At 46.2% G+C, this 23,320-nt stretch overlaps 2 protein-coding genes and 1 long non-coding RNA gene across 7 annotated transcripts in view; 1 reads left to right on the forward strand and 2 right to left on the reverse strand.

The window, feature by feature from the left end:
- The window catches only part of Gm32786, a 44,112-nt gene extending 23,240 nt beyond the window's left edge, over positions 1-20,872 (forward strand). For 4 of the 5 annotated variants that reach the window (XR_870056.3, XR_003946685.1, XR_870057.3 and 1 more), the window contains exons 5-7: positions 7,752-7,812; positions 11,229-12,693; positions 20,292-20,872. This is a non-coding gene — a long non-coding RNA (predicted gene, 32786). The remainder of the gene's footprint in view (positions 1-7,751; positions 7,813-11,228; positions 12,694-20,291) is intronic. The other variant, XR_870058.3, reaches the window with a different exon arrangement.
- On the reverse strand, positions 2,210-3,495 carry Gm45618 (predicted gene 45618). The gene has a single exon (NM_001347558.1). The coding sequence runs from the start codon at positions 3,322-3,324 to the stop codon at positions 2,665-2,667; it is 660 nt and encodes a 219-aa protein (NP_001334487.1). The 5' UTR covers positions 3,325-3,495; the 3' UTR covers positions 2,210-2,664.
- On the reverse strand, positions 17,538-18,678 carry Gm39115 (predicted gene, 39115). The gene has a single exon (NM_001347556.1). The coding sequence runs from the start codon at positions 18,627-18,629 to the stop codon at positions 17,931-17,933; it is 699 nt and encodes a 232-aa protein (NP_001334485.1). The 5' UTR covers positions 18,630-18,678; the 3' UTR covers positions 17,538-17,930.
- Positions 20,873-23,320: the final 2,448 nt, after the last annotated feature.

Here is a 23,320-nt window from a genome sequence, read left to right on the forward strand (position 1 = left end):
GAATTGAACCCACAGCTTCATGCATGTGAAGCCAACACTACCAATGGGGCTATCATCAGATCTCATATAACTGCAGTTGTTGTGCCAGGAAACTTTTGAGAAACCCAAAAAGACCACCAAGAAGCCAGTTCCAATGCAATCCCATTAGGGTCTCTTTATTCCAGTTGAGGCTTTGGCTCCCCACCAACCTTGACACAGCAGGAAGGTGGACCCCTGTTTTAGGCAAGCATTTATAGAAGCAAGAAAGGGGTATTTAGCCTGATACAGATCTGATTGGGGGGCCATTATTGCCTTTAACATAATTGCCTGGTGCTGGGAGCCAAACCATAGTCTTAACTTCTGCTTTCCTCCCGACTGGTGGTTGTTAGGAGGTGAAGTGTCAGGGGTTGGCTTGTAACCTAGAGGTGTAGATTTGCTGGGAATAACCTGGAAACTGGTGCTAGACACAGGTCTTGTTGGGGGGCAGGAGGGGGAGCGTAGTCTGGAAACTGGTGCTAGGTACCGGCTTGTTAGTTAACCTGAGTTCAACCTTAGGTCAGGTTCTCTAAGATGGAGTCTGAACCCAGAAGATTTGGTCTCTCACAGTTACAGGTAATTGTGAGCTGCCCAGGGTGGGTGCTAGGAACCAAACCTGGGTTCTTGGGGAAAAGCAGTAGGTACTCTTTTTTTTTTTTTTTTTTTTTTGGTTTTTGGTTTTTGGTTTTTGGAGACAGGGTTTCTCTGTATAGCCCTGGCTGTCCTGGAACTCACTCTGTAGACCAGGCTGGCCTCGAACTCAGAAATTCTCCTGCCTCTGCCTCCCAAGTACAGGGATTAAAGGCATGGTCTTATTCATTGAGCCATTTCTTCAGAATCTCCACCCCCTTTCTGTGTTTTTACACACACACACACACACACACACATACACACACACACACACATACACACACACACACACACACACATATACACACACACACACACACACACACACACACACACACACACGGAGTTTTCTCTCTACCATTTTACTTTACTGTGCTTGGTATGGAATCCAGTGCTGTATCCTGAGCACTAGCCCCACAGTCCCCACTCATCGGCAGCCCTCCATACTTATAAACACAGCACTGTGTTGGACAGTGTCTCTCATTGACCTAGAATTGGTTAAGTAGGCTCCACTGTTTGGACAGCAAGCCCCAGATCTGCCTGGCACCACCTCCCCAGTGTGTTTATCCACATCCGTGATGGTTCTACATCTTGTTCTGTTTCTCACTTAGCAAATTTGGTGTCTTTGAAATTTATCTATATTGTTCTGTGGAAAGACAGTGGGATGTTTCTAACTCCAGACAAGCATTCCACTTTACACTCACCTCTTCAGTCAAACCCCATCACCCTGCTGGGAGTTCTTTGTCATCATGCAATGCACAGCGTTGAGCCACTTGTTTCTAGTGGCTACTGTACCCAAGCTGGAGTCTTGTGTGTTGGAAGCTGTGCACAGGATTCCTTTTCTTCAATGAGACTGCAAGGCCAACAAAAGCACTTTGTGTTCATTTGATTTATTCACATTCAAATCACATTTGATTTTCTTTGTGTTGTAACTAACCATTTGTGATTGCTCATTTTTCTATCAGGTAATGACAGGAGGACTCTTGGAGCTCAGGGGCCAAATAGTCTAGCCTAATCAGAGAGTCCCAGGTATCAGCCAGTGGAAACCCTGCCTGGAAAAACAAGGTGAATGGCTGTCTTTCCTGTCACTATGACAAAATATCCCAGCAAATTCAGCTTGAGGGAGAAAGGGTTTATTTGGGCTTACAGATCAAGAGTGTGCTCCATTACAGCAGGGAAGCCAATGGAGCCCCTGGTCACACCCCTTTAGCCATCAGGAAGCAGAGAGGGGTGAATGGAGGAATGGTAGTGCTCGGTTCAAGCTCTCCATTTTATACAGTCCGGAACACCCTGCACATAGAGTAGCCACCCCCTCCCCGACCCCAATCAAGGTGTGTCTTCCCACATCAATTAAAGTGTTAAAGGCAAGCCCTCATAGACATTTTCAGAGGTTAACCACAATCCAGTAATCCCTCACAAGTGTGCCTGGACGCCTGGCTTCTAAGTGCTTCCAAAGTCTGTCAAGCTGACAACAACTAATCACCACAATGGCCACAGAGGAACGACAACCAAGAATGACAACATGGCCTCTCTAAACATGGGACACTCACACACAAACAAGATTTGTTTATCACTTTATTTATTTAAGCAGGTGACATAGAAGGCAACAGGAAGTCCTTAGAAAATGTCATGGGGGAAAAGCAAGTGGCTTGGAAGACTCAGGGTCTGGAAGGTTAAGAACCCACTGAAAACAGTATCTCACCCGTCAGAAGCACAGACTGTGTGTGGGTCGAACGCTGGATCTCAGCATCCTCAAAGGGGCAGACAGCGACACCCTGTGGCCATCAGATGGCCCCTTTACATGGGGCCATTTCCAGGGCTTATAAAATATGTTATTCCAGAGGGAGGGTGGAGATAAGACATAGCTGGAGGGTTGTACTAGGGAAAGAGATTAGGACGTGGGTGAAAGGTGGAGATGAATTACAAGTATCAGGAGGAGAGTGTGTGGAGAGGAAGTAATCCAGGAACATTAGGTATGGCATGGAGCACTGAGAAAACTGAAGGCCTAAGGTCAGAGGTTTAGATCTTACACTGGCAGCACACGGGGGCACAGCAGCTGGACTGGCAGCAGCAGGGCTTGCAGCAGCTGGACTGACAGCAGCAGGGCTTGCAACAGCAGGATTGGCAGCAGCAGGGCTTGCAGCAGCTGGACTGGCAGCAGCAGGGCTTGCAACAGCAGGATTCGCAGCAGCAGGGCTTGCAGCAGCAGGATTGGCAGCAGCAGGGCTTGCAGCAGCTGGACTGGCAGCAGCAGGGCTTGCAGCAGCTGGACTGGCAGCAGCAGGGCTTGCAACAGCAGGATTCGCAGCAGCAGGGCTTGCAGCAGCAGGATTGGCAACAGCAGGGCTTGCAACAGCTGGATTGGCAGCAGCTAGATTTGCAGCCCCCACAGGAGCTACAGCCTCCCTTGCAGCACCCACAGGAGCCACAACCTCCCTTGCAGCCCCCACAAGAGCCACAGCCTCCCTTGCAGCCCCCACAGGAACCACAGCCTCCCTTGCAGCCTCCACAGGAGCCACAGCCTCCCTTGCAGCCCCCACAGGAGCCACAGCCTCCCTTGCAGCCACCACAGCTGGAGCAGGAGCAGACAGGCACACAGCAGCACACAGGCTTGCAACAGCTGGAGCCACAGCCCCCACAGCTGCAGCCACAGCCTCCTGAACAGCCACAGCAGGTCATGGTTCTGGAGTTTGGTTGAGGATGGAGTAGGTCAGAGGAGCAGGTGGAGAGGAAGTGTGCAGGTGTGGAACCTCCTGAGCCTGGGGCCTTTATATCCCTGCCCAGGGTCAGGTGCAAGTCTGTCCGCAGTCACTTCCTTGTGACTATTTCTATGGGCCCTTCAGATTTTCATGTTTTCCTCTTGGAATGGCTTCCTGCTGGCTCAGCTGAGCTTCCTTCTCTTTGTTTTTTTGTTTTTTGCCTGGGCTCCAGGTAGTTAAGGATGTCCCCAAGAGGCCAGTGTAATGGTCCTCCACTCTCACTGTTGACACTGACATAAGAACACCATCGTGGTCACATGTACATACTTGCGCTGTTGACTCTTCCCTGGTGACATTTATATTCTAATTTTTCAAGTCACCCATGGTGTTTTATTGGAAACACTAAAGAAGAAAGCAAGTGAGTCATTGCCTCGTTCCTAGGGATGACACTTGGTTGCTCTCGGTAAGCACGGCATACACAAATTAAATAGATAACCCTGAGCCTGTTCTGCCTCAGTTTCTCCATGCCTTGGGGTGGCCTTTCCAGGCTTCTCCTGTGAGTGCAAACTCACCCCATTCACACACCTACAGTGGGATCCCTTTCCCTACCACGCCTTTGTGCACACTCAGTCACTGGCATTTCTCATTCTCTGCTCAGTCAGCCGTCTGCCTCTCTGCTCAACTGAGTGTTATGGGGCAGAGGTCCTTTCTGCCGAACAATAACTGTGTCTTCAAATTCAGGTGCTGGAAACGACTCCAGTGTAGTTGTGCTGAGATGACCCCAGGGGTGGTGTCTCCACTCTCATAAGTGGATCCTAGTTGCTGTGAAAAGGGCTAGCAAGTGTGGTGCTGTGGTTTCTGCCTTCCTATCATGAGAAGAATCAGCCAAATGGGCCACTCCAAATGTGGGTGACTTTCTTTTTTCTTTGTAAAAATAATAAAACATTGTTTATTTGTTGACAATTTCATCCACGTATGTAATACTTTTACTCCCTACCATTCTCTCTGGAATTCTTTATCCCACCATGTCTCTGTATTTCCGTATAATTATTTAGTGTGTGTGTGTGTGTGTGTGTGTGTGTGTGTGTGTGTGTTTGTGTAGGTCAGTGGATGTCTAGTAAGAGTTGGTTATCTCCTTCCACTATGTGGATACTGGGGATTGGTTTCAGGTTGCCATGCTTGGTAGCAAGTGCCTTTACTCTCTAAGCTATGTCACTGGCCCTTATTTATTTATTTTTAATAATCCATTGAGTTTTAAATAGGTTTACTTGCATGAACCTGAGTATGAGTTAACTGAGCCATGGACAACTTACCAGAGGCTCTATATTCCTGAAGACAAATGACTCTCTATCCCTATCAGCCTTCAAGTGCCAAAGGCACTGAGGTTACAGGTGGAACCTCATGGGCCCCTCCCCTGTTCATGTTGGGATGCTGTCAGATTCTATATTGTGTGGATCGTTGTCATCCTTTGACAGGATAAATAGGTTCCACCGGACTCAGGTCTGGCTGGGAATGCTGGAAATGTTGCAGCTTGCACAGGGCAGGTAGTTGAGGTCCTGGGTCTCTCCTCTGTTACCAAGGCAACACCAGGGCAAGCATCAGGGGTGGCAGTGGCAGCAGTCAGGCAGGTCCAAGATCCAGCAAGGAATGCTTTGGGAGAGAGGACTCTTCCTCAAGTGTTATAGCTCAGTAAGAACAGCCACTCTCAAATGAGCCTCGGTGAATTGGTTTCTGTGCTTTATTCCATGTGAACAGGAACTATATAAACATCGGGAGTAGGGTGAGATTTAGGGGTGGGTGTTTCCTATCGGCTGAGTTTGAGAAGTTAGTGATAGTCTATTTGCATGGGGAAGCCTCCATGTATTTCTTTACATGACTGACTGCCATGGTCCTCTTAGTGGGGTGTTATTGTTACATATTCAGAAGGCAGTTCCAGAGCAGGTACAGAAATGGGTTGGGCATATCTCAACTCCTGCCGATATGAAGCCTCTGAGATTCCTGGGCCCAGTCAAGCTCATTCAACCTCAGCAGTTCTTCTGTCTGGTGGCATGTCCACTTGTCCCACAGATCTTGTCCTTTGAATTGTGAGTTCGTGAGTACAACATCCCTGTTATGTCCAGAAGGCAGTTTCTCAGCATTCCTCCCACCCTCCTGCTCTGAGGTTCTTTCTGTCCTCGCTTCTGTGATGATCCCTGTGTCTTACAGTGGAAGGAGGCTTGATATAGATTTCCCTTTTAGAGCTGATTATTTAATAGTCACTTATTCTCAAAACTTTGACCAGTTAAGAGTTTCTGCATTAACTGTTGCCCATCACAAAAAGAAAATTCTCTAATCAAGGTTGAGAGCACCACTAATCTCTGTATATGAACACAATATTCAGCAGTTTAGCAACATATCCATTTATCAAAACAACAGTAATAAGTTCCCCAACTTTAGCCTATTCCTAGCCATGAACTTCTGGTCAGGTTCATTGCACCAAGAATAAACTCCCTCTTGTCAGGCAGGCCTTTAATCTAATCAGGTAGCAATTGGTTACCCCACAACATCCATATCACTACGGTACCAGTGTGTGCATCTTACCTGAAGCTTGCAGCCCCCCTCCCAACCTCTCTCTTTTATCAGAGTCTCACAATGTTGCCGTGGCTTGCCTCACCTTCCTGTGCTCAAAGGATCCTCCTATCTTAACCTTCTGAGTAGTTGAGACTGGGGGGGGGGGTGCTTGTTACCAGACCCATCTATGGGATCCCAGCTGTGGCATCTGGGGCTTCCCAGCCTAAGAATGGTGAGAGGGTTTTTCTCCATTCTTTGTAGTTTACTTCCCTCTCACATTCTGTTCTGGAGGTATCAAACTGACATGTTCCAATGTGCTATCACATTCGGCCTGGTGTTCTCCAGGCTCATTCTCGGTGTCACATAAGGACAGGATATTTGAGGTATAAGTTCATTTTCCTATGTGCATAGACTGTATCTTCCTTATTCATTTATGTTTGGTAGACACTGAGGCTGTTTCCATTTCTTGGCTATTGTGAATGGTGCTAAGATGGTCCAAACATGTCATGAACAAGGGGGATTTCATAAGTGAAGAAATGTCATATAGGACATTCATTGTACCCAAGTACTGTGTTGCATGTTGCATGTAGTGTTTCGTTATCCCACCTATGCTCCAGGAATGGGTCACGATACCAGTCCCATCCAGCTTCCCGTGAATCCACAGATAAAAGACACAGACACACAGTTGTTCAATTTAAACTTGCCTTCTTGACACAATTGCTGGGCGCTACTATCTCCTGCCTGGAAAATGTTCCCTTATCATTAGTCTTAGCTCTGTTCCTCTCACCTGCCCTAACTTTAGTTGCTCAGTTGAATTTAGTCCCTGCTAAACATCTCTGACTACCCACCTATAGGAGCGGCCACAGCCCACCGATCCTCTAGTCCTGCCTGTACCTTCTGCCCAGCAATTAGCTCATGGCTTTCTTTACTGACAGATTAAGAACCAATTGGGGAATAGGACCTTAACATCAGAACCACCCCACAGTACTTTTCCAAATTCCTACCAGCAGTGACCCAGATCCCTGTTACCATCTTCATGCCAACACTTGTTAGGCAGGTGTGGGGTATAGGGGTGGGTGTGGTTTTGATTTCGTTCTTCCTCTTTGCGTCTGTGACACACACATATGCACACATGTACTCATGCACATACATGCATTAACATGTATGTGGAGGCCAGAGGCTGATACCAGGTGTCTTTCTATATCAAGCCCCATCTTATTGAGAAAGGTCTCTCACTGAAGCTCTACCAGTTAGGCCAGTCTGGCTAGCCAGCAAGCTCCAAGCATCTTGACTCTGCTTCACCAGCTTTGAGTTACAGGTGCACATCATTGTACCCGGCTTTCATACAGGTGCCGGGGATCCAACACAGGTCTTCATGCTGTGAGGCAAGCACTGCCCTGCCTGTGCCATCCTCCCACCCCATGCTTTCTTTTCGATTATTTTTTGAGACAGGGTCTCACGTGTAACTCTGGTGGGCCTAAAACACACTATGTAGCTCCAGATGACTTTATACTCCTAGCAATCCTTCTGCCTCAGTCTTCTGGGATTGATTTGCATTTTTTCTGATACTTTATTCTAGCCCATCCCTTATTGGAGTCACATTTTGAAGCTGCTGGCCCTCTGCTCGCAGCTGTGGTCTATGCTTCTGTCCTCACTAAGCTGGTGGTCCTCAGGTCAGCAGAAGTGAGTCTGTTCTTGGTGTCGAGGGCTCTTATTGAATCCTATGAGCTCTGGACCATGGCAACCACCCACAGTGACCTACAGTGCCACCTTGCTCAGTGTCCTCCCTTGTTTATAAAACACCCTCTCCAGCTCACTCCACTTCTCCAAAAGTTTTATCTGTTTATTGTCTTTAAGGAACTATACTGATACTTGGACCTGTGAGAATTTTCTTCTTGGGCATCTTGAAGTCTTCCTGGTAAGTTTGGCTCCATGGTAGGATATTTGATTTCGTCATCATGGCCAGCTCACAATGGTTCCCAGAGACCTGGAGACCTAGACAGAGGATGTAGCATCCTCCATTCCTCTGCTACGTCAAAGGTCACAGGACCCTAAGGAAGAGGTCAGATGTTCAGTTTTCAGCTGATGATGGATGGTCATAGCCTTTCTCAAAGAGTCTAAATCTACCCCTTGGGGCTCTCAGAGACTGAACCACCAACCAAAGAACATACACGGGCTGGACCTAGGTCTCCCTGCCCATATGTAGCAGATGTGCAGCTTGGTCTTCATGTGGGTCCGGAACAACTAGAGCAGGGGCTAACCCAAAAGCTGTTGCCTGTATCTAGGATATGTTCTAGCTGGGCTGTCTTGTCTGGCCTCAGTGGGAGAGGATGCACTTAGCCTTAAAGACTTGATGTGCCAGAGTAGGGGATACCCAGGGGGGCTCCACTCACTCAGAAGAGAAGGGGAAGGGGAATGGGGGAAGGATTGTGGGAGGGGGTGACCAGCAATGGGCAGTGAGCAGGATGTAAAATGAATAAGTGGGAAAAAAGAGTCCGAATCCATTCTCCTGCACCTCCCTTGTAAAATGTCCTAGAGCAACTCACAGAGCTTCTTGTGAGCTGTCACGTCTTAGGTGGTCTGCAAGTGTCTATAAGGTTTCTAAAGATCAACAGAGGAAACCACAGTCAGGTCCAGCTCCAGAATGGTCCACAGTGACATGGCAGTGCAAGATGAGTGTTCTCCCCATGTAAGTAGAAACCACACAAACACCTGTGAGAAGGAACAGGAGAAGGAAACACAAGGCCAGTGAGAAGGAACAAGAAGTGTTGGGTATCACACTGGGGCCACCCATAGAGTCACACTGGTCACTCTCTGTATACAGCAGCAGTATCAAGACAAAGAAGCCATAGGTAAAGCTCAGGAAGCAATTTGTAGCAACCAGTCTCATCCATGGGAAGACAGAGGGACATGCCAGAGTCAGATGATGGGGGACCTATGATGTGGGCAAGGATGTCTGTGCCAGAGAGGAGAGGGGATTCATGGACAGGGTTGACCACTGATAGAAGCCCACTAGGCAAGAGAAATACTTCATGAAGTGTACGAAGGCAAGAGCCAACCCAGAAGGCAGTGCTGCAGAGTGCTGTGGTTGACAGGACAAAGGGAAGATTAGAGGGGACAATAGCAATCACATGAAGGAAGTGGTGGAGGAGAAATTTCTTTTGAAGTCCAGAAACTAGAGTACAGTTGCCCTTTCCTTTAGTCTAGAAGGTGTCCAACAGTCATGGGCACAGTGCTCTCATGGGAACCAAGCCAGAGTGGGTATGCTGGTTAGCTTTAGTGGTCTACTTGACACAGCCTAGAATCACACAGCAAGACAGTCTCAATGAGGAATTATCTAGTTCAGGTTGGCCTGTGGGCATGTGTCTATAGGGAATTGTCTTGATTGTTAACTGATGTAGAAAGACTCAGCCCATTGTGGGTGGCATCATTCCTTAGGGTGGTCCCTGAATTGTGTAAGAGTGAAGAAAGCTAAGCTATCAGAAAGGCAGGCAGGCAGACAAGTGAGCAGCACAGTGCATTTGTTTCTGTCTTCTCTAGAGTGTTAATTAGCAGTTCAGGTTCCTGCCTTGACTTCTCAATGACAGACTGTAACCTGGTATCATAAGATGAATAAACCCTTTCCTCACCCACATTTCTTTTGTTGTGTGTTTTTATCACAGCAATAGAAATGTAACTAGAACAGAAATCACGGCAAGAGAACAGTCTAGCACATTTTGTGTTTGTCGTTCAGGCACTTGTGTCTGTGAATAACATAACATGACTTTGGTCACCAGGGTATGCATATTGGGGAGATTAGACTGTGATACCTTTGCAATACTGAAAGTAGAGGCTGAAGTGACAGCAGCTGTAGATCCTAATGGCTCCCTTGTCCTGTGATATTTACAGTCCTCGTGTGACCTGGCCTGAGTCTTCTGAGGCCTGGATGACAGGAGGGGTAGCATTAGCTTATAACACTGACCACACTGTGTGTGTATGTGTGTGTGTGTGTTGATTGAGATGAAACCCAAAGTTTCAGGAGTGCTAGTCTATCTCTATGGCCTTTCTTTAAAAAAGTGTGTGTGTGTGTAGGGGGGAGGATACATATGCCTATGTCTGGAAAACTTGAATGAGGCCAAATTCACAAGCAATGAATTCATCAGGCAGAAGAAATATCAAGACAACTACCCTGAGAAAGCAGGTTGAAAAATTAAATCAGAAATACAAAAATGTATTTGGTCAGCTTTACAGAATTAGGGGCAAAAAGCAAATAGAGTGAGCTAGGGCATAGCCCACAAGACTCAGAGCCTGTGGACACAGAACATCTAGGTGAGCTGACTTGACAGACATCGGTACATCTGGGGCGAGCAGGCTTGCTATCATCTAGAAAGCCCCAAAGAGGGGAGAACAGATGTTCTACTGACTGTGATAGAGTCATCTCACGCTAGGCCTGAAGCAGAGGCTTGTAGAATTTTAGGCCTGCTGCTTCACTGACTTCAGGGCATTTTCCTGGAGATTGCCTTAAATCATAGAGCGTCAGACATTGTTTTCACATGTCCTCTCTTGCTGGCATCATGTTATCAGCTTCCTAAGAGAGAGGTGAAAATCAAAGAGGCTACACAGACATTAGCTGTTTTTGGAGTTTTTTTGTTTTTGTTTTTGTTTTGTTTTGTTTTTTTAGATCTTTCTCTTTCTTTCTTCCTTTCTTTCTTCCTTCCTTCCTTCCTTCCTTCCTTCCTTCCTTTCTTTCTTTCTTTCTTTCTTTCTTTCTTTCTTTCTTTCTTTCTTTCTTTCTTTCTTGATTTATTCATTTGTTTTATGTAAGTACACTGTAGCTGTCTTCAGACCCACCAGAAGAGGGCATTGAATCCCATTACAGATGGTTGTGAGCCACCATGTGGTTGCTGAGGACTTGAACTCAGGACCTCTGGAAGAGCAGCCAGTGCTCTTAACTGCTGAGCCATCTCTCCAGCCCCAGATGTTAGGTTTTTAAGGGAAGTAACAAGCAATTTGAGGATGAAAGTGAAAAAGGACAGGGTCACTTGAATTAAAGAAGCACTTCAGGGTACAATGCATAGCCAGGTGTCCAGCTCTGTAACCAAGTCAGCTGTGCAGGTACACAATTGAGTAAATACAGGGGCAGAGGTGCAAAACCAAGTCAGCCTTGGGGTGCAGGTGCATCCCTGGGGTAGTCCCTCTCTATTAGAGGGAGTTGTTGTCCGTATCTCCCTGAGCTTCAATTTCGTCCTAAAGTCAACAAAGATGAAATCTACACTTAGCAGTTTTCCTGGATTTGCACATTTACCACTCCCCAGTGTGCTGGACCTCAAGCTGTTTTCTTCATTTGCTTTGCAGTTTTCTATTTGCTTCTGCAGGAAGAATTTTCAAACCTGCTCCTCCATCAAGGGAAGACTCAGTCCCAGAGGTGAAGCAGCTTGGTTACATTCTCTCTGTCACAGAAATAAAACATCTGGGATGGAAATCAAAAAATCATCTATCCTCTTCCTTCTTCCAAATCCCAAGTCATTCAAACCAGTTTCTTCAGGCCATGAATCTTTTAACTTCCAGAGTAAATCCTCATTAATGACAGAGGAAGAAGACCTGGTTGAACAAGATATTATTCCCTTGCTTTCTTTCTTCATCTAAGACAGATCTTTGTCTTAAACGCTGGAGAAAGGCTTTTCCCAAGGAACAAGCCTTACCTATCTCAGCTTCCTAGGCTGTAGGTCTGTGGGGACCGTGTACACTTCCCATCTTCTACAGTAGGTGGCACATGCCATCTCCAGCTGTGGTTCAGGTCCTTTAAGTGTGTGCTCAAAGAGACACTGCTTTCCAGTGGCCAGATTCCTCAAGGTACCTCTCTGTTGACTTGGACAGGGACTTAATTACAGTAAACTAATCGACTGACTGATTTTCAGGTTAAAATTTTTGGGGATGAAGTTGTCTTTGGCCAAGTGTTGGCGGCAAATACCTTTTAGCTCAGCACTTGGGAGCAGAGGCAAGTGAATCTCCGAGTTCGAGCTGGTAGAACTGATCTATAGAGTGAGTTCCAGGACAGCTACAGAGAGAAACCCTGACTCAACCAACCAACCAACCAACCAACCAACCAACCAACCACAGTGTCATAGACCAAACCCAACCACCTGCTCCAGTGAAGCCCAGAGAAATCCTCTAGACACAGTGAGCTTTGAGGGAAGTGGCAAGATGGACTTACAGAAATATCCAAGGATTATAGTTTTTTTTCTTGAGGGCCTTAAATTGTTATGAAGCTGAGAATGACCTTGAACTTCTGACCCTCCAGTCTTCACTTCCCAAGTGTCGGGTTAGACGTGTGCTAATATACCATGTTTACAGTGTGCTGCAGATGAAACCCAGGGGTTTGTGCAGCTAGGCAAGCACCCTTTATAGTATGCATGTCAGCCCATCTGGACTCCCTGAATACTTGCTCCCATTTGAAAAAATCTCCAGCCTGCTGAGGCTGGTCTGGATGTCAGGTTGAGAGATGGAAACATGTGCAGAGATTGCAACTTCCTTTGGAGAGCCATCTTGATTTGGGGGAACATTGATAAAGACATTAAGAGTAAGATGGGGTGTGTATGAGATGCTAAGAAGTGAAGGTTCTGATAAAGATCGGCACCCTGATTTGTGAGTGGCCCACAGGAAGCTCAGGAAGACCCAAAGACATTGAGGACTGGTCGCCAGGATCAAGACCCATCCTGTGGCAGAAATACCCACAGCATTCCTGACATGAGGATAAGAATTTACCCAAGCACACGGGCTGCCATGGCTGTCACTGGACTAGGATGCCAAGGTCCTCCAGGTAGGAGGGGGATATGCTTCTATTCATGTCTTTTTATGTGTGTGTGGACATGTGTGGTATATGAGTATGTATGTGCACACTCATGTTAGGGCTTAATGCGTGCATCTGTGCATATCCCTGTGAAGGCCAGAGGTATGTGTACCTTATTTTTTGAGACAGGGTTTTCCACTGTACCCAGAACTCACTGATTTAGCTAGATGGACTGACTGGCGAGCTCCAGGGTGTCCTGTCTCTGCTTTCCCAGTGCTCGGATTACAGATGTGAGCCTGCATCCCCAGCTTTTCACTTAGGTTCTAGGGGTCTAAATTCAGGTCCTCATGCATATATGGCATGTGCTTTATCAACTGAGCCATCTCTCCAGCTTTCTTCTCCATATCCTTTTTATCCTTTTTTTATCTTAATCTTGAGATATATTTTTCTGGAACTTAACATTTCATGAAATCTGGTCTTGGTAGTGCATGCCTGTAATTCCAGAAATTGCGAAGTTAGAGGCAGGAGGATTATGAATTCAAATCTACCCTGTGCTACACAGTAAGCCTGAGGCCAACCTTGAGATGACTGTTAGGCATATATATATATATATATGGAATTAAAGGAATATATCACCTTTATATTGGGTTATACTGGGTTATAAAGGGCAGAGGCAGTTTTTACCCTAGCAACTGAATTGGAGTGTGAACCCTGATCTCTGTGGAGAGATTCCCCACAAAGAGTAAGGTCATGAGATTGAAAAATAGCAAGTATCACTCATAATTCCATCACTTGGGAGGCTCAGGCAGGATGATTGCAAATTCAAGGACAGCTTGGGTACATAGCCAAACCTTGTCTTAAACACAAAACAAAACAACCCCCCCTCCCACCACCTCATAAAAACCCACTACATGTTGCTCAGTGGGAATGCCAGGCACAATTGGCCACATCTGTGGTTCCACTTACATAATCTTTCTGAAGTAGAAGCAGCCCAGAGACAAGGAAGCATGATGGTGGATGCAGGAGGATGGGAAGAGTCTGCTGATGCGGGTGGGGTTTAGTAGTGATGGAACAGTTAGGGGTTCCGCAGGGGGTTGACTGCAAAATACTGGACATGTGCTGAACATGGCTGAGCTGCTCCAATGATACCACATGTGTTTCTACTCAAATAAGGATGAAGGGAGATGATGGCTCAGTTGGTAAAGTGCTTGCTTGCCTTGTGTGAAGTGCAGGGTTCAAACCCATCACGGGTGCATACCTGCAATCCTAGCACTTGGGAAGTGGATACAGGATGGTCAAGAGTTCCCGGTCATCCTCAGCTACCCAGTCAGCTCAAGGCCAGCCCGGGTTATGTGGAAACTTGCTTCAGAAAAGAAAGTAATAAAAGGAGGGGGTTGGAGGCTCAAGCCTCAGTCTGGATGAGCTCACCTGCTGTCTAAGTGGTCTCTGAATACCATCAGGGCTTCACAGTCTCAGCATTCACTCTGCTATGTCTGCCTTGGAGAGTCAGGTTCCAGCCCACTTGAAAAGTGGCATTTCCAGGGGTGAGGTCTCTGTGGGGACAGAGATGCCACCTAATAATACTGCTCTGTTGTGGTACTCTGTGGTAAGCTTAGGTGTGAACTGACTGAGAACCTATCAAGGCTACCTGCTATCTTGATGGAGGAGGCATCACCTTTCCTCCCTGAGACTGTTTTATTTATGTGTCTCTCTCTTCTTGCTGGGGTAGGAGACAGCCCAGCTGCACCTTCCTGCTGTCCTGGGGAGAATGTAAAGTCCTCTTCCACCTTCTCCGGCCAGTCCTATCATAGCTTCTGACATGCTGACACCATTGTTTCCAAGAATACTGTATGTCACCAGCCCTGTGCCCAGTCATAGGACCAGATTACATCTGAGCCGGATCTGCAGCCCTCAATAATCTCAGATAAGAGGGTAGAGGCTACAGGGGAGAGTGGGAAAAACTAGGCCAGTTCATTTCAATAGAACCAATGACCTAGAGGGCGATGTACTCCTGGCGATTTGGCAAAGAGGGGATTCCTACACAGTCTCAGACATGAGCTTAACACCTGAGAGATGAATCTACCCAAGCTTCAGACCCCGGCTCACCTGTGGCTATATCCTGAATGAAACAGTTTGTTTGTTTGTTTGTTTGTTTGTTTGTTTTATCACCTCAGTGTTTCAGAAGCTTCTGCAAACACAGCCTGTGCAACTTTGTATTGTAGAACCAGGTTGACCCCACCATTCTGACCTCCCCCAGTTGGGTCTGTCTAGCTCTTATCATACCCATGGAACTGGCTGGAGCAACTGTAGCAACCGATATAGCCGGTGGCTTTAAGATCAGAGGCTCATTATCCCATGCACCTGAGACCGGAGGGTCAAGATGGAGGTGCTCCAGGGCTGGCATTTCCCAGTTCCTCTCTCCTTGGCTTCAGACAATATCTTCTCTCTGTATCCCCATACAGAATCCACTGTTCTGTCATCTACCTACCTACCTACCTACCTACCTACCTACCTACCTACCTACCTACCTACTTTCCTATGTATCTATCTATCTTTCTGTGCATGTGTAGGCCTAAGCTGTCATTTCTCAGGAACTGTCCATCTTGGTTTTTGAGACAGACTCTCTTTTGGGTCTTGAACTCTCTGAGTAGGCTAGGCCAGCTGGCCAGTGAGTCCCAGGGGTCCTCTTTTCCCCTCAACCTCTCTAGCTCTGGAATTACAAGCACATGCCACCACACCACCTCACTTTAAAAATATTTTATTTTGGGCTGGAGAGACAGCTCAGCGGTTAAGAGCACTGACTGTTTTGCCAGAGGTCCTGAGTTCAATTCCCAACAACCACATGGTGGCTCACAGCCATCTGAAATGGGATCCAATGCACTCTTCTAGTGTGTGTCTGAAGACAGCTGCAGTGTATTCATATAAATAAAAAATATTTTATTTTATTTATTTGTGTGTATGTGCATGTACCAGAGAGAAAGAGAGAGAGAGAGGTGAATGTTGCTTTAATTTATATATATGTGTGTGGTTCTAATACATATCTGAGTGTGAGTGCCTGTGGAGGCTAGATAAAGGCTTCAGATCCCATGGAGCTGGGGTTGAGGTCGTTGTGAGCCTCCTACATGGGAGCTGGAAACTCAACTTCAGTCTTGTGTAAGAGCAGCTCTGACCTCAGAGCTATCTGCTCAGCCTGGCTTTTTTATAGTGGGTTCTGGGGATTGAACTCAGGCCCTCATGTTTGTAATTCAAGCACTCTACCAATTGAAAATAAATCTTAACAGACCCTAAATCTGTCTTTTAGTGTGACCCAAAGAGGGTCTAGCTGCAGGGATATGCACTGGCTGTGAGCATCAAAGATAGAAAAATATCCAGAGACCCAAAAAATATCTAGAGACCCATACCAGTCATAGCAGCTGAGGATCTGGAAAGCAGGGGCCCACAGACCGCCAGTTCCTTTTCTGGACTTCACCTGTAGGGTCCCCACTAAACTCAGGAACTGGGCTAGAAACCCTGTGGATCAAGGGTAGCAACCAGGTAAGCTCTGAGCCTTTGTCTTCACAGATGTGCCTAGATGGCTAGGGTAGCTTTGCGGCTGAGCTCATCCCTCCCCTCCCCTCCTCCCCTCCCCTGGGAGACAGGCTTGGACAATGACACAGAGACACTAGGATTCATGAAGTGAACAGTCAAAGGTGTGAGTGGTTGAGGTTTGAGTAGGCGGTCTTGCCCTCCACGGTGGCAGTGGCCCTCTTTGGAGATAGTAGATAGTCTGTCCCCAAATGTAGTCTGTTGCCTTCTCTGTTTCTATGTGGCCGATGTCCTCAACCCGGCCACATCTGGTTAACATTCTCTGCTGACATCCTGAGTCTCATTTGGACCATCAGGGTCCTGCTGGAGGACATGGCTAGACACTGTCATGAGGTGTGATTCTGAAGCCAATCTCCTGTCTGACACAGTGGCTTTTTGTCTGCTGCCAGCCATGCACATAGAGAGCTCCTTGTGTGTCCCTTTTCCCACCTGTTGCCCCACGAGAACATCTGCAGTGGTCAATGCTCTGAGCAGGGTTCTAATACTTTCTTTGCATCCCTTGAGGCCTAGGCTTCCTGGGGGGAAGGCTCACCCTCCTCACTTAGGATTTAGGATCCTGTTGACCTGCTCTACCATGTGTGGGTCCAATCTGATCCAGGTCCTCCCTGGCCTGTGTCACCCCTAGCAGTGGTCACTGGCCAGAATCTACCACAATGACCATGTTGTGGTCATTGCTTTTCTCCTCTAGTGCCTGCCCCTGTCTCTTATCCTGTACATTCCAAAAGGGAATCTGAGCCTGGACTCTTGGACTCTGGACTCTTGTGTCTCCTGTCCAGTATGGTCAGCATGGCACACTCAGCTACTATTTCCTGACTGGGCACTTCCAGGGAAGGAGGTGCCAAGAATCATGTTTAACAGAATATTGATGGTCCAAGCAGGGTGATGGGAGACCCCAGACCATCCAAAGAAGGCCTCAGCCTCCCTCGGGGGGGGGGGGTGAATAATGTCTACCCCTATGTATTTCCCCTGCAAAGAACAGAGTAACCTGAGGCCAGGACTCTGAGGCTCAGAGAAGTCCTCTCAGGAAAACACTGGAAATACTCTGAGATGCAGAGGGACTGTATTCTTCCATACATACATCACCTACCTGATTGTGAGGAGCCTCTTCACTGCATCAAAGGGTGGGCAAGCACTGCCCTCTCCTGGTGGCCACTCAGACCTTCTCCGGAGTCTCCCGGGAGCCTACTGACAGTGAACTTGCCATTCCTCAGTACACAAACAGAGAAGGACAGGAAAGGATTACACTGAAAGGAGAATTATTTTGCCGTGAAAAGATGAGTTTATTAAAGGAAAATATTAATGTGTTCTAAGAGACAGGTATAAAAATGGCATGATGGAGGAACCAGTGTGGACTGTGCTGGCAGGAGGAAGTGGCATGATGTGGCCAGTGTGTGGCTTTTTCCTGTTAAGAATCCAGTCCTTCACCAGGTGCTGCGGACCACGAATATGAAACATCTGGGAGGAGTAGACATTGGCCAAGGAAGAGTCAGAAAGTCCCTGTGGCCACTAACCTCCTTGGCTGAGTAGTAGAGAAGGCCATATATCTGAGAAAGAGCACCTCAGAGAAACAGGGTGATATCCGAGGGAGTGCTTTGTGAACAGTGAGAACAGCCAACCCTACCCCACCCTACCCCAACGAAGAGAATGGAAGAACTCAGCTGATGACTAGATCGTTCGATATCTCAGATCTTGCACTGGCAGCACACAGGAGCACAGCAGCTGGACTGGCAGCAGCAGGGCTTGCAGCAGCTGGACTGGCAGCAGCAGGGCTTGCAGCAGCTGGACTGGCAGCAGCAGGGCTTGCAGCAGCAGGATTCACAGCAGCAGGGCTTGCAGCAGCAGGATTGGCAGCAGCAGGGCTTGCAGCAGCAGGACTGGCAGCAGCAGGGCTTGCAGCAGCTGGACTGGCAGCAGCAGGGCTTGCAGCAGCTGGACTGGCAGCAGCAGGGCTTGCAGCAGCAGGATTCGCAGCAGCAGGGCTTGCAGCAGCTGGATTGGCAACAGCAGGGCTTGCAACAGCTGGATTGGCAGCAGCTAGATTTGCAGCCCCCACAGGAGCTACAGCCTCCCTTGCAGCCCCCACAGGAGCCACAGCCTCCCTTGCAGCCCCCACAGGAGCCACAGCCTCCCTTGCAGCCCCCACAGGAACCACAGCCCCCCTTGCATCCCCCACAGGAGCCACAGCCTCCCTTGCAGCCCCCACAGGAGCCACAGCCTCCCTTGCAGCCCCCACAGCTGGAGCAGGAACAGGCTGGCACACAGCAGCACACAGGCTTGCAGCAGCACACAGGCTTACAACAGCTGGAGCCACAGCCCCCACAGCTGCAGCCACAGCCCCCACAGCTGGAGCCACAGCCTCCTGAACAGCCACAGCAGGTCATGGTTCTGGAGTTTGGTTGAGGATGGAGTAGGTCAGAGGAGCAGGTGGAGAGGAAGTGTGCAGATGTGGAGCCTCCTGAGCCTGCTGGGTCTTTATACCCCTGCCCCGGGTGTTGCTGAGCTCTTGCTCACTTCCTTGTGTCGTCAGGCTGTTTCCTTGGTGTGGTTTTGTTTGTTGTATCCATTTCTTTGTTTGTTTCTTTCTGCTAACTGCATGCACTGGTGATTTTTCTTAGGTTTCCAAATTTAATCTCTTCCTTGTTTATGTTAACATTGGTCTCTTCTTCCTAGATGCTCTTGAGTGGTAGTCACCTGCCCTTTGTTGACTGCATGTGACTTGGGAGTGACAGTATCATGTCCAGGTTCTATACCAGCTCTGTTTGGAATTTTCTCCTAGGTTCACTTGTTAGAATCATTAATGTCCCCAGAATGACACCCTCATTATGGTACCTGTAAAAGTTATCCAGTTTGTAATTAGAGCCTTTATAGGTCTCTGTAAACTGAGAATGTATCACTTGGGTTATCTGGATGGACCATATGCACTCAGGTGCATTCTTAGTAGAAAGAGATTTGATGCCAATGGGAGACAAAAAGGTGTAGATAAAGCAGAGAGACTTGAAGAGTCCAGCGATGGGAATCCCATACCAAGGATCATCAGCATCTATGAGGAGCTGAGAGAGTCAGAGAATAGACTTTCCTTCAGAGCCTCCAGATGAACCACTAACAACCCCATGCTTGTCTGTAATACTGAGATGGACACCCAGTACTGATGTTGGTAATATATTTCTGAGACAAGTTGTACCATAATTCTGTAGTTATCAGATAGTAATATAGAGTATGGCATTTGGAGGTGGAATGCTACTATAATGAGTATCTAATAATGTGGAGTGACTATCATCTATTCATCATTATCTCATCTATATATCTATTACCTACCTATTTCATCTATCACCTATTTAAATCTGTCAATCCATCATTACCTATATCATCCATATCTATCTATCTATCTATCTATCTATCTATCTATCTATCTATCTATCTATCACATATGTTTGTGTCTGTTAGAGTTTTACTGCAGTGAATAGACACCATGACCAAGACAACTCTTATAAGGGCAACATTTAATTGGAGCTGGCTTACAGGTTCAGAGGTTCAGTCCCTTATCATCAAGGCAGGAACATGGCAGCATCCAGGCAGGCATGGTGCAGGAGGAGCTAAGAGTTCTACATCTTCATGTGAAGGCAAACAGGAGAAGACTGGCTTCCAGGCAGCTAAGATGAGGGTCTTAAAGCCCACATCCACAGTGACATACATTCTTCAACAAGGCCACACCTCTTAATAGTGCCATTCCCTGGGCCAAGCATATACAAACCGTCACAGAATGTATCTGCCATCTACCAGCCATCTATCTATCCAGCTCTGTCTGTCACTGGCTTTTATGTGTAATTTCTGATACTTGTTCCATTTGACACGCACAATCTATGATTCTGACAATATGTCTGTGAGCGCTCATTGGATGTGCACTGCTCACCTCAGCACAGTTTGACAGCACCTCTCTTGTTGCCAATACTCACCCTCCTTGGTTCTCTCAGTTTTCTTACTGTCATTATAGAACTATGAGCCTTGAGTGATTCTCACACAGTGTTTCTGTTCTTTCTTGCTAGATCCATTTCTTCAGTAAACCTTTCTGAGGTAAAGTCTGTGCTGGCATGTACAGTTTCTGAGGTAAGTCTGTGCTGGTATATACAATTTCTTTCTTTGTACTACTGAGTAATATATTTCACTATAGACTCCATTTCTTCATTCACCTCTTGACTGACATTTAGGTTGTTTCCACATTTGTTTTTATTAATAAAACTACTATCGAGGGGCTGGAGAGCTGACTCAACGGTTAAGAGCACTGACTGCTCTTCCAGAGGTCCTGAGTTCAATTCCCAGCAACCACATGGTGGCTCACAGCCATCTGTAACAGGATCAGATGCCCTCTTGTAGTGTGTCTGAAGATAGCAACAGTGTACTCATGTAAATAAAATAAATAAATCTCTAAAAAAAAAAACCTACTATATACATTTGCTTTGTGGTTATGTGCTTTCCTCTAATTTCTGTTAGTAAATATAAGTATAATGGAATAACGGGAGTAATTTCATCTTTGCAGTGTAATGATATAGCCAGAGTATGTGTATGTATATGTGTGTGTGTATTTTGTATGTATATATATGATGTATGTATATATTTTATTTTTAATCTTATATTACAGTCCAATCATTACCCCCTCCTGGTCTGCCCTTGATTGTTTAAAAACTACATTTTTTTTTTCATTTGGATAATATCAGAGTTACCTTCAGCCATCAACCTGACACACCTGGAAAAAGGGAATTGTCTCCTGCAGACTGGTCTGTGGCTATGTCTTTGGAGACTATTCTTTCTTGGTAATTGATATGTGAAGGTCCATCCTGTTGTGGGTGGGGCCATCCCTGAGCTGGTGGTCCTGGGTTTCATAAAAAAGCAGGCTCAACAAGTCATGATGAGCAAGCCAGTAAGTGGCATTCTTCCATAGCCTCTGCTTCAATTCCTGCCTCCAGATCCTGCCCTGACTTCCCTTCATGATGGGACCGTAAGCTATGCGACAAAGTAAGCTCTTTACTTCCTAAGCTGCTTTTGGTTATGGTGTTTACCATAGTAGCAGACGAGCATAGAAATAACTTATCTATTTTTATGGCTCGTCTTTTTTTAAAAGAATATTTTATTGTTTTATGTTATGGGTGTTTTGGCTGCATATCTGTGCGCCATGTGTGTGAAGTGTCCTTAGAGGCCAGAATAAGGCATTAGATTCCCTTGAACTAAAGTTACAGATGGTTGTGAGCAACCATGTGGGTGCTGGCAATCTAACCCAGGTCTTCTGGAAGAGTAGCTAGTATTCTTAGCTACTGAGCCATCTCTCCAGCCCCAGAGCTCAATCTTTTTATGTCCTATATAAGAAACCTTAGGCTACCTCAAAGCTGTAAGGATTTTTCTCTCAAGCTTTCTCTAAAACATTGTTTAGCATTATGTTTAGTGTTGGGGTCCAGGAATCGTCTTACAGACTGTACAAACACTGATCTCAGTCAGACAGGGAGAGTTTATTGAGCATACACACTAGGACTGGTTGGCTAGGGCCATAGTCTAGATTTGGGAACTGAACCATGACCCCAGGCTAAAACCATACAGGGTTTTTTAAGCCCCAAAATCCACAAACATCTGTGCCAAGTTATTTTACCAATCAGGATTTAGGGATGGGGGTGGGCGGTTCCTAGGAACATATCTTTGTTGTACATTTTTCCTGCTCCCATTGGTTGGCAACTTGCCTTATCTAATAATCATGTCCTAATTTACAAACAAGATGGAAATTTTCTAACATGTTTTGACCAGGATGTCAATTCCCAGAGAAGTCTTGGGAATTTAAACTTTACTGGACCACTACTCAAAATGGAAGTCTTATTTCAAATAGTTTCTTATATTGGTGCAACTGTCTTTCTTATATTGGAGTCTATCCTAGGTGCAGCTTATACCATAAATGCTATACACAGGAGCAGGAAGTGCTGTTGGGTGGTTAGTTTGGGTCCGAGCTTATTGTAACTAACTATACAAAACAGTTCTACTGACTTCCATCATGGTTGGTTTACAGGGGCACAAAACATAACAAAATATGTAATCAATCTTGACTTTAGTTTCCTAGTAACAACAAAAACATATTTTAAAAAAGTTTCCTTATAATGGCAGGTTATCCAGGTAACAGTTACCTAGGCCTTAATATTTTACCCAGGCCTCAATATTTAGGACTTCAACATATTTTTATTTTTCCTAGTTACCCTGCATGGGGAGCCATTTGTTGGACTGCTTTTCCTCCCCCTACCCCAGTAGCTGCATCAATTAAACAAATTTTACTTGGCTTTTAATTGGGATGATACCAAATTTATAGATCAATTTGGAGAGAATTCACAGTATTGGGTATATTGATTCATAGTCATAGACTCTCTCTACTTCTATTTACATCGACTTCAGCATTGTTTTGTTGTATTTATTGCACAGTTAAAGATTTTGTTACATTTATTCATATGGTTTTCACAGTAGTTTAATGAGGGGAAACCCAAAATTTCCATCTCTGTACTGGCTGGTTTTTTTGTGTGTCAACTTGACACAAGCTGGAATTATCACAGAGAAAGGAGCTTCCCTTGAGGAAACTCCTCTATGAGATTCAGCTGTAAGGTATTTTCTTAATTGGTGATCAAGGATGGAAGGCTCCATTTTGAGAGGTGCCGCCCCTGGGGTGGTAGTCCTGGGTTCTATGAGAAAGCAGGCTGAGCAAGCCCAGGGAAGCAAGACAGTAAGCAGCATTCCTCCATGGCTTCTGCATCCACTCCTGCCTCCAAGTTTCTATCCTGTGTGTGTTCCTGTCCTGATTTCCTTTGGTGATGAACAACAATGTGGAAAGTGTAAGCTGAATAAACCCTTTCCTCCCCAACTTGCTTCTTGGTCATGATGTTTGTGCAGGAATAGAAACTCTAACGAAGACAATCTCTTTCTCTTCTTTCTAGGATTGGTTTCTTTAAATTGACTTTAAATTCATTTGTTAATTCTCATATACTTTTGCAGATTCCATTAGATCTTCTACATTGACAAGCAACATTATTATTATTTATTATTATTATCATTA

This window comes from Mus musculus, chromosome 7 (genome assembly GCF_000001635.26).
Source record: "Mus musculus strain C57BL/6J chromosome 7, GRCm38.p6 C57BL/6J".
Classification (NCBI taxonomy): Eukaryota; Metazoa; Chordata; class Mammalia; order Rodentia; family Muridae; genus Mus; species Mus musculus.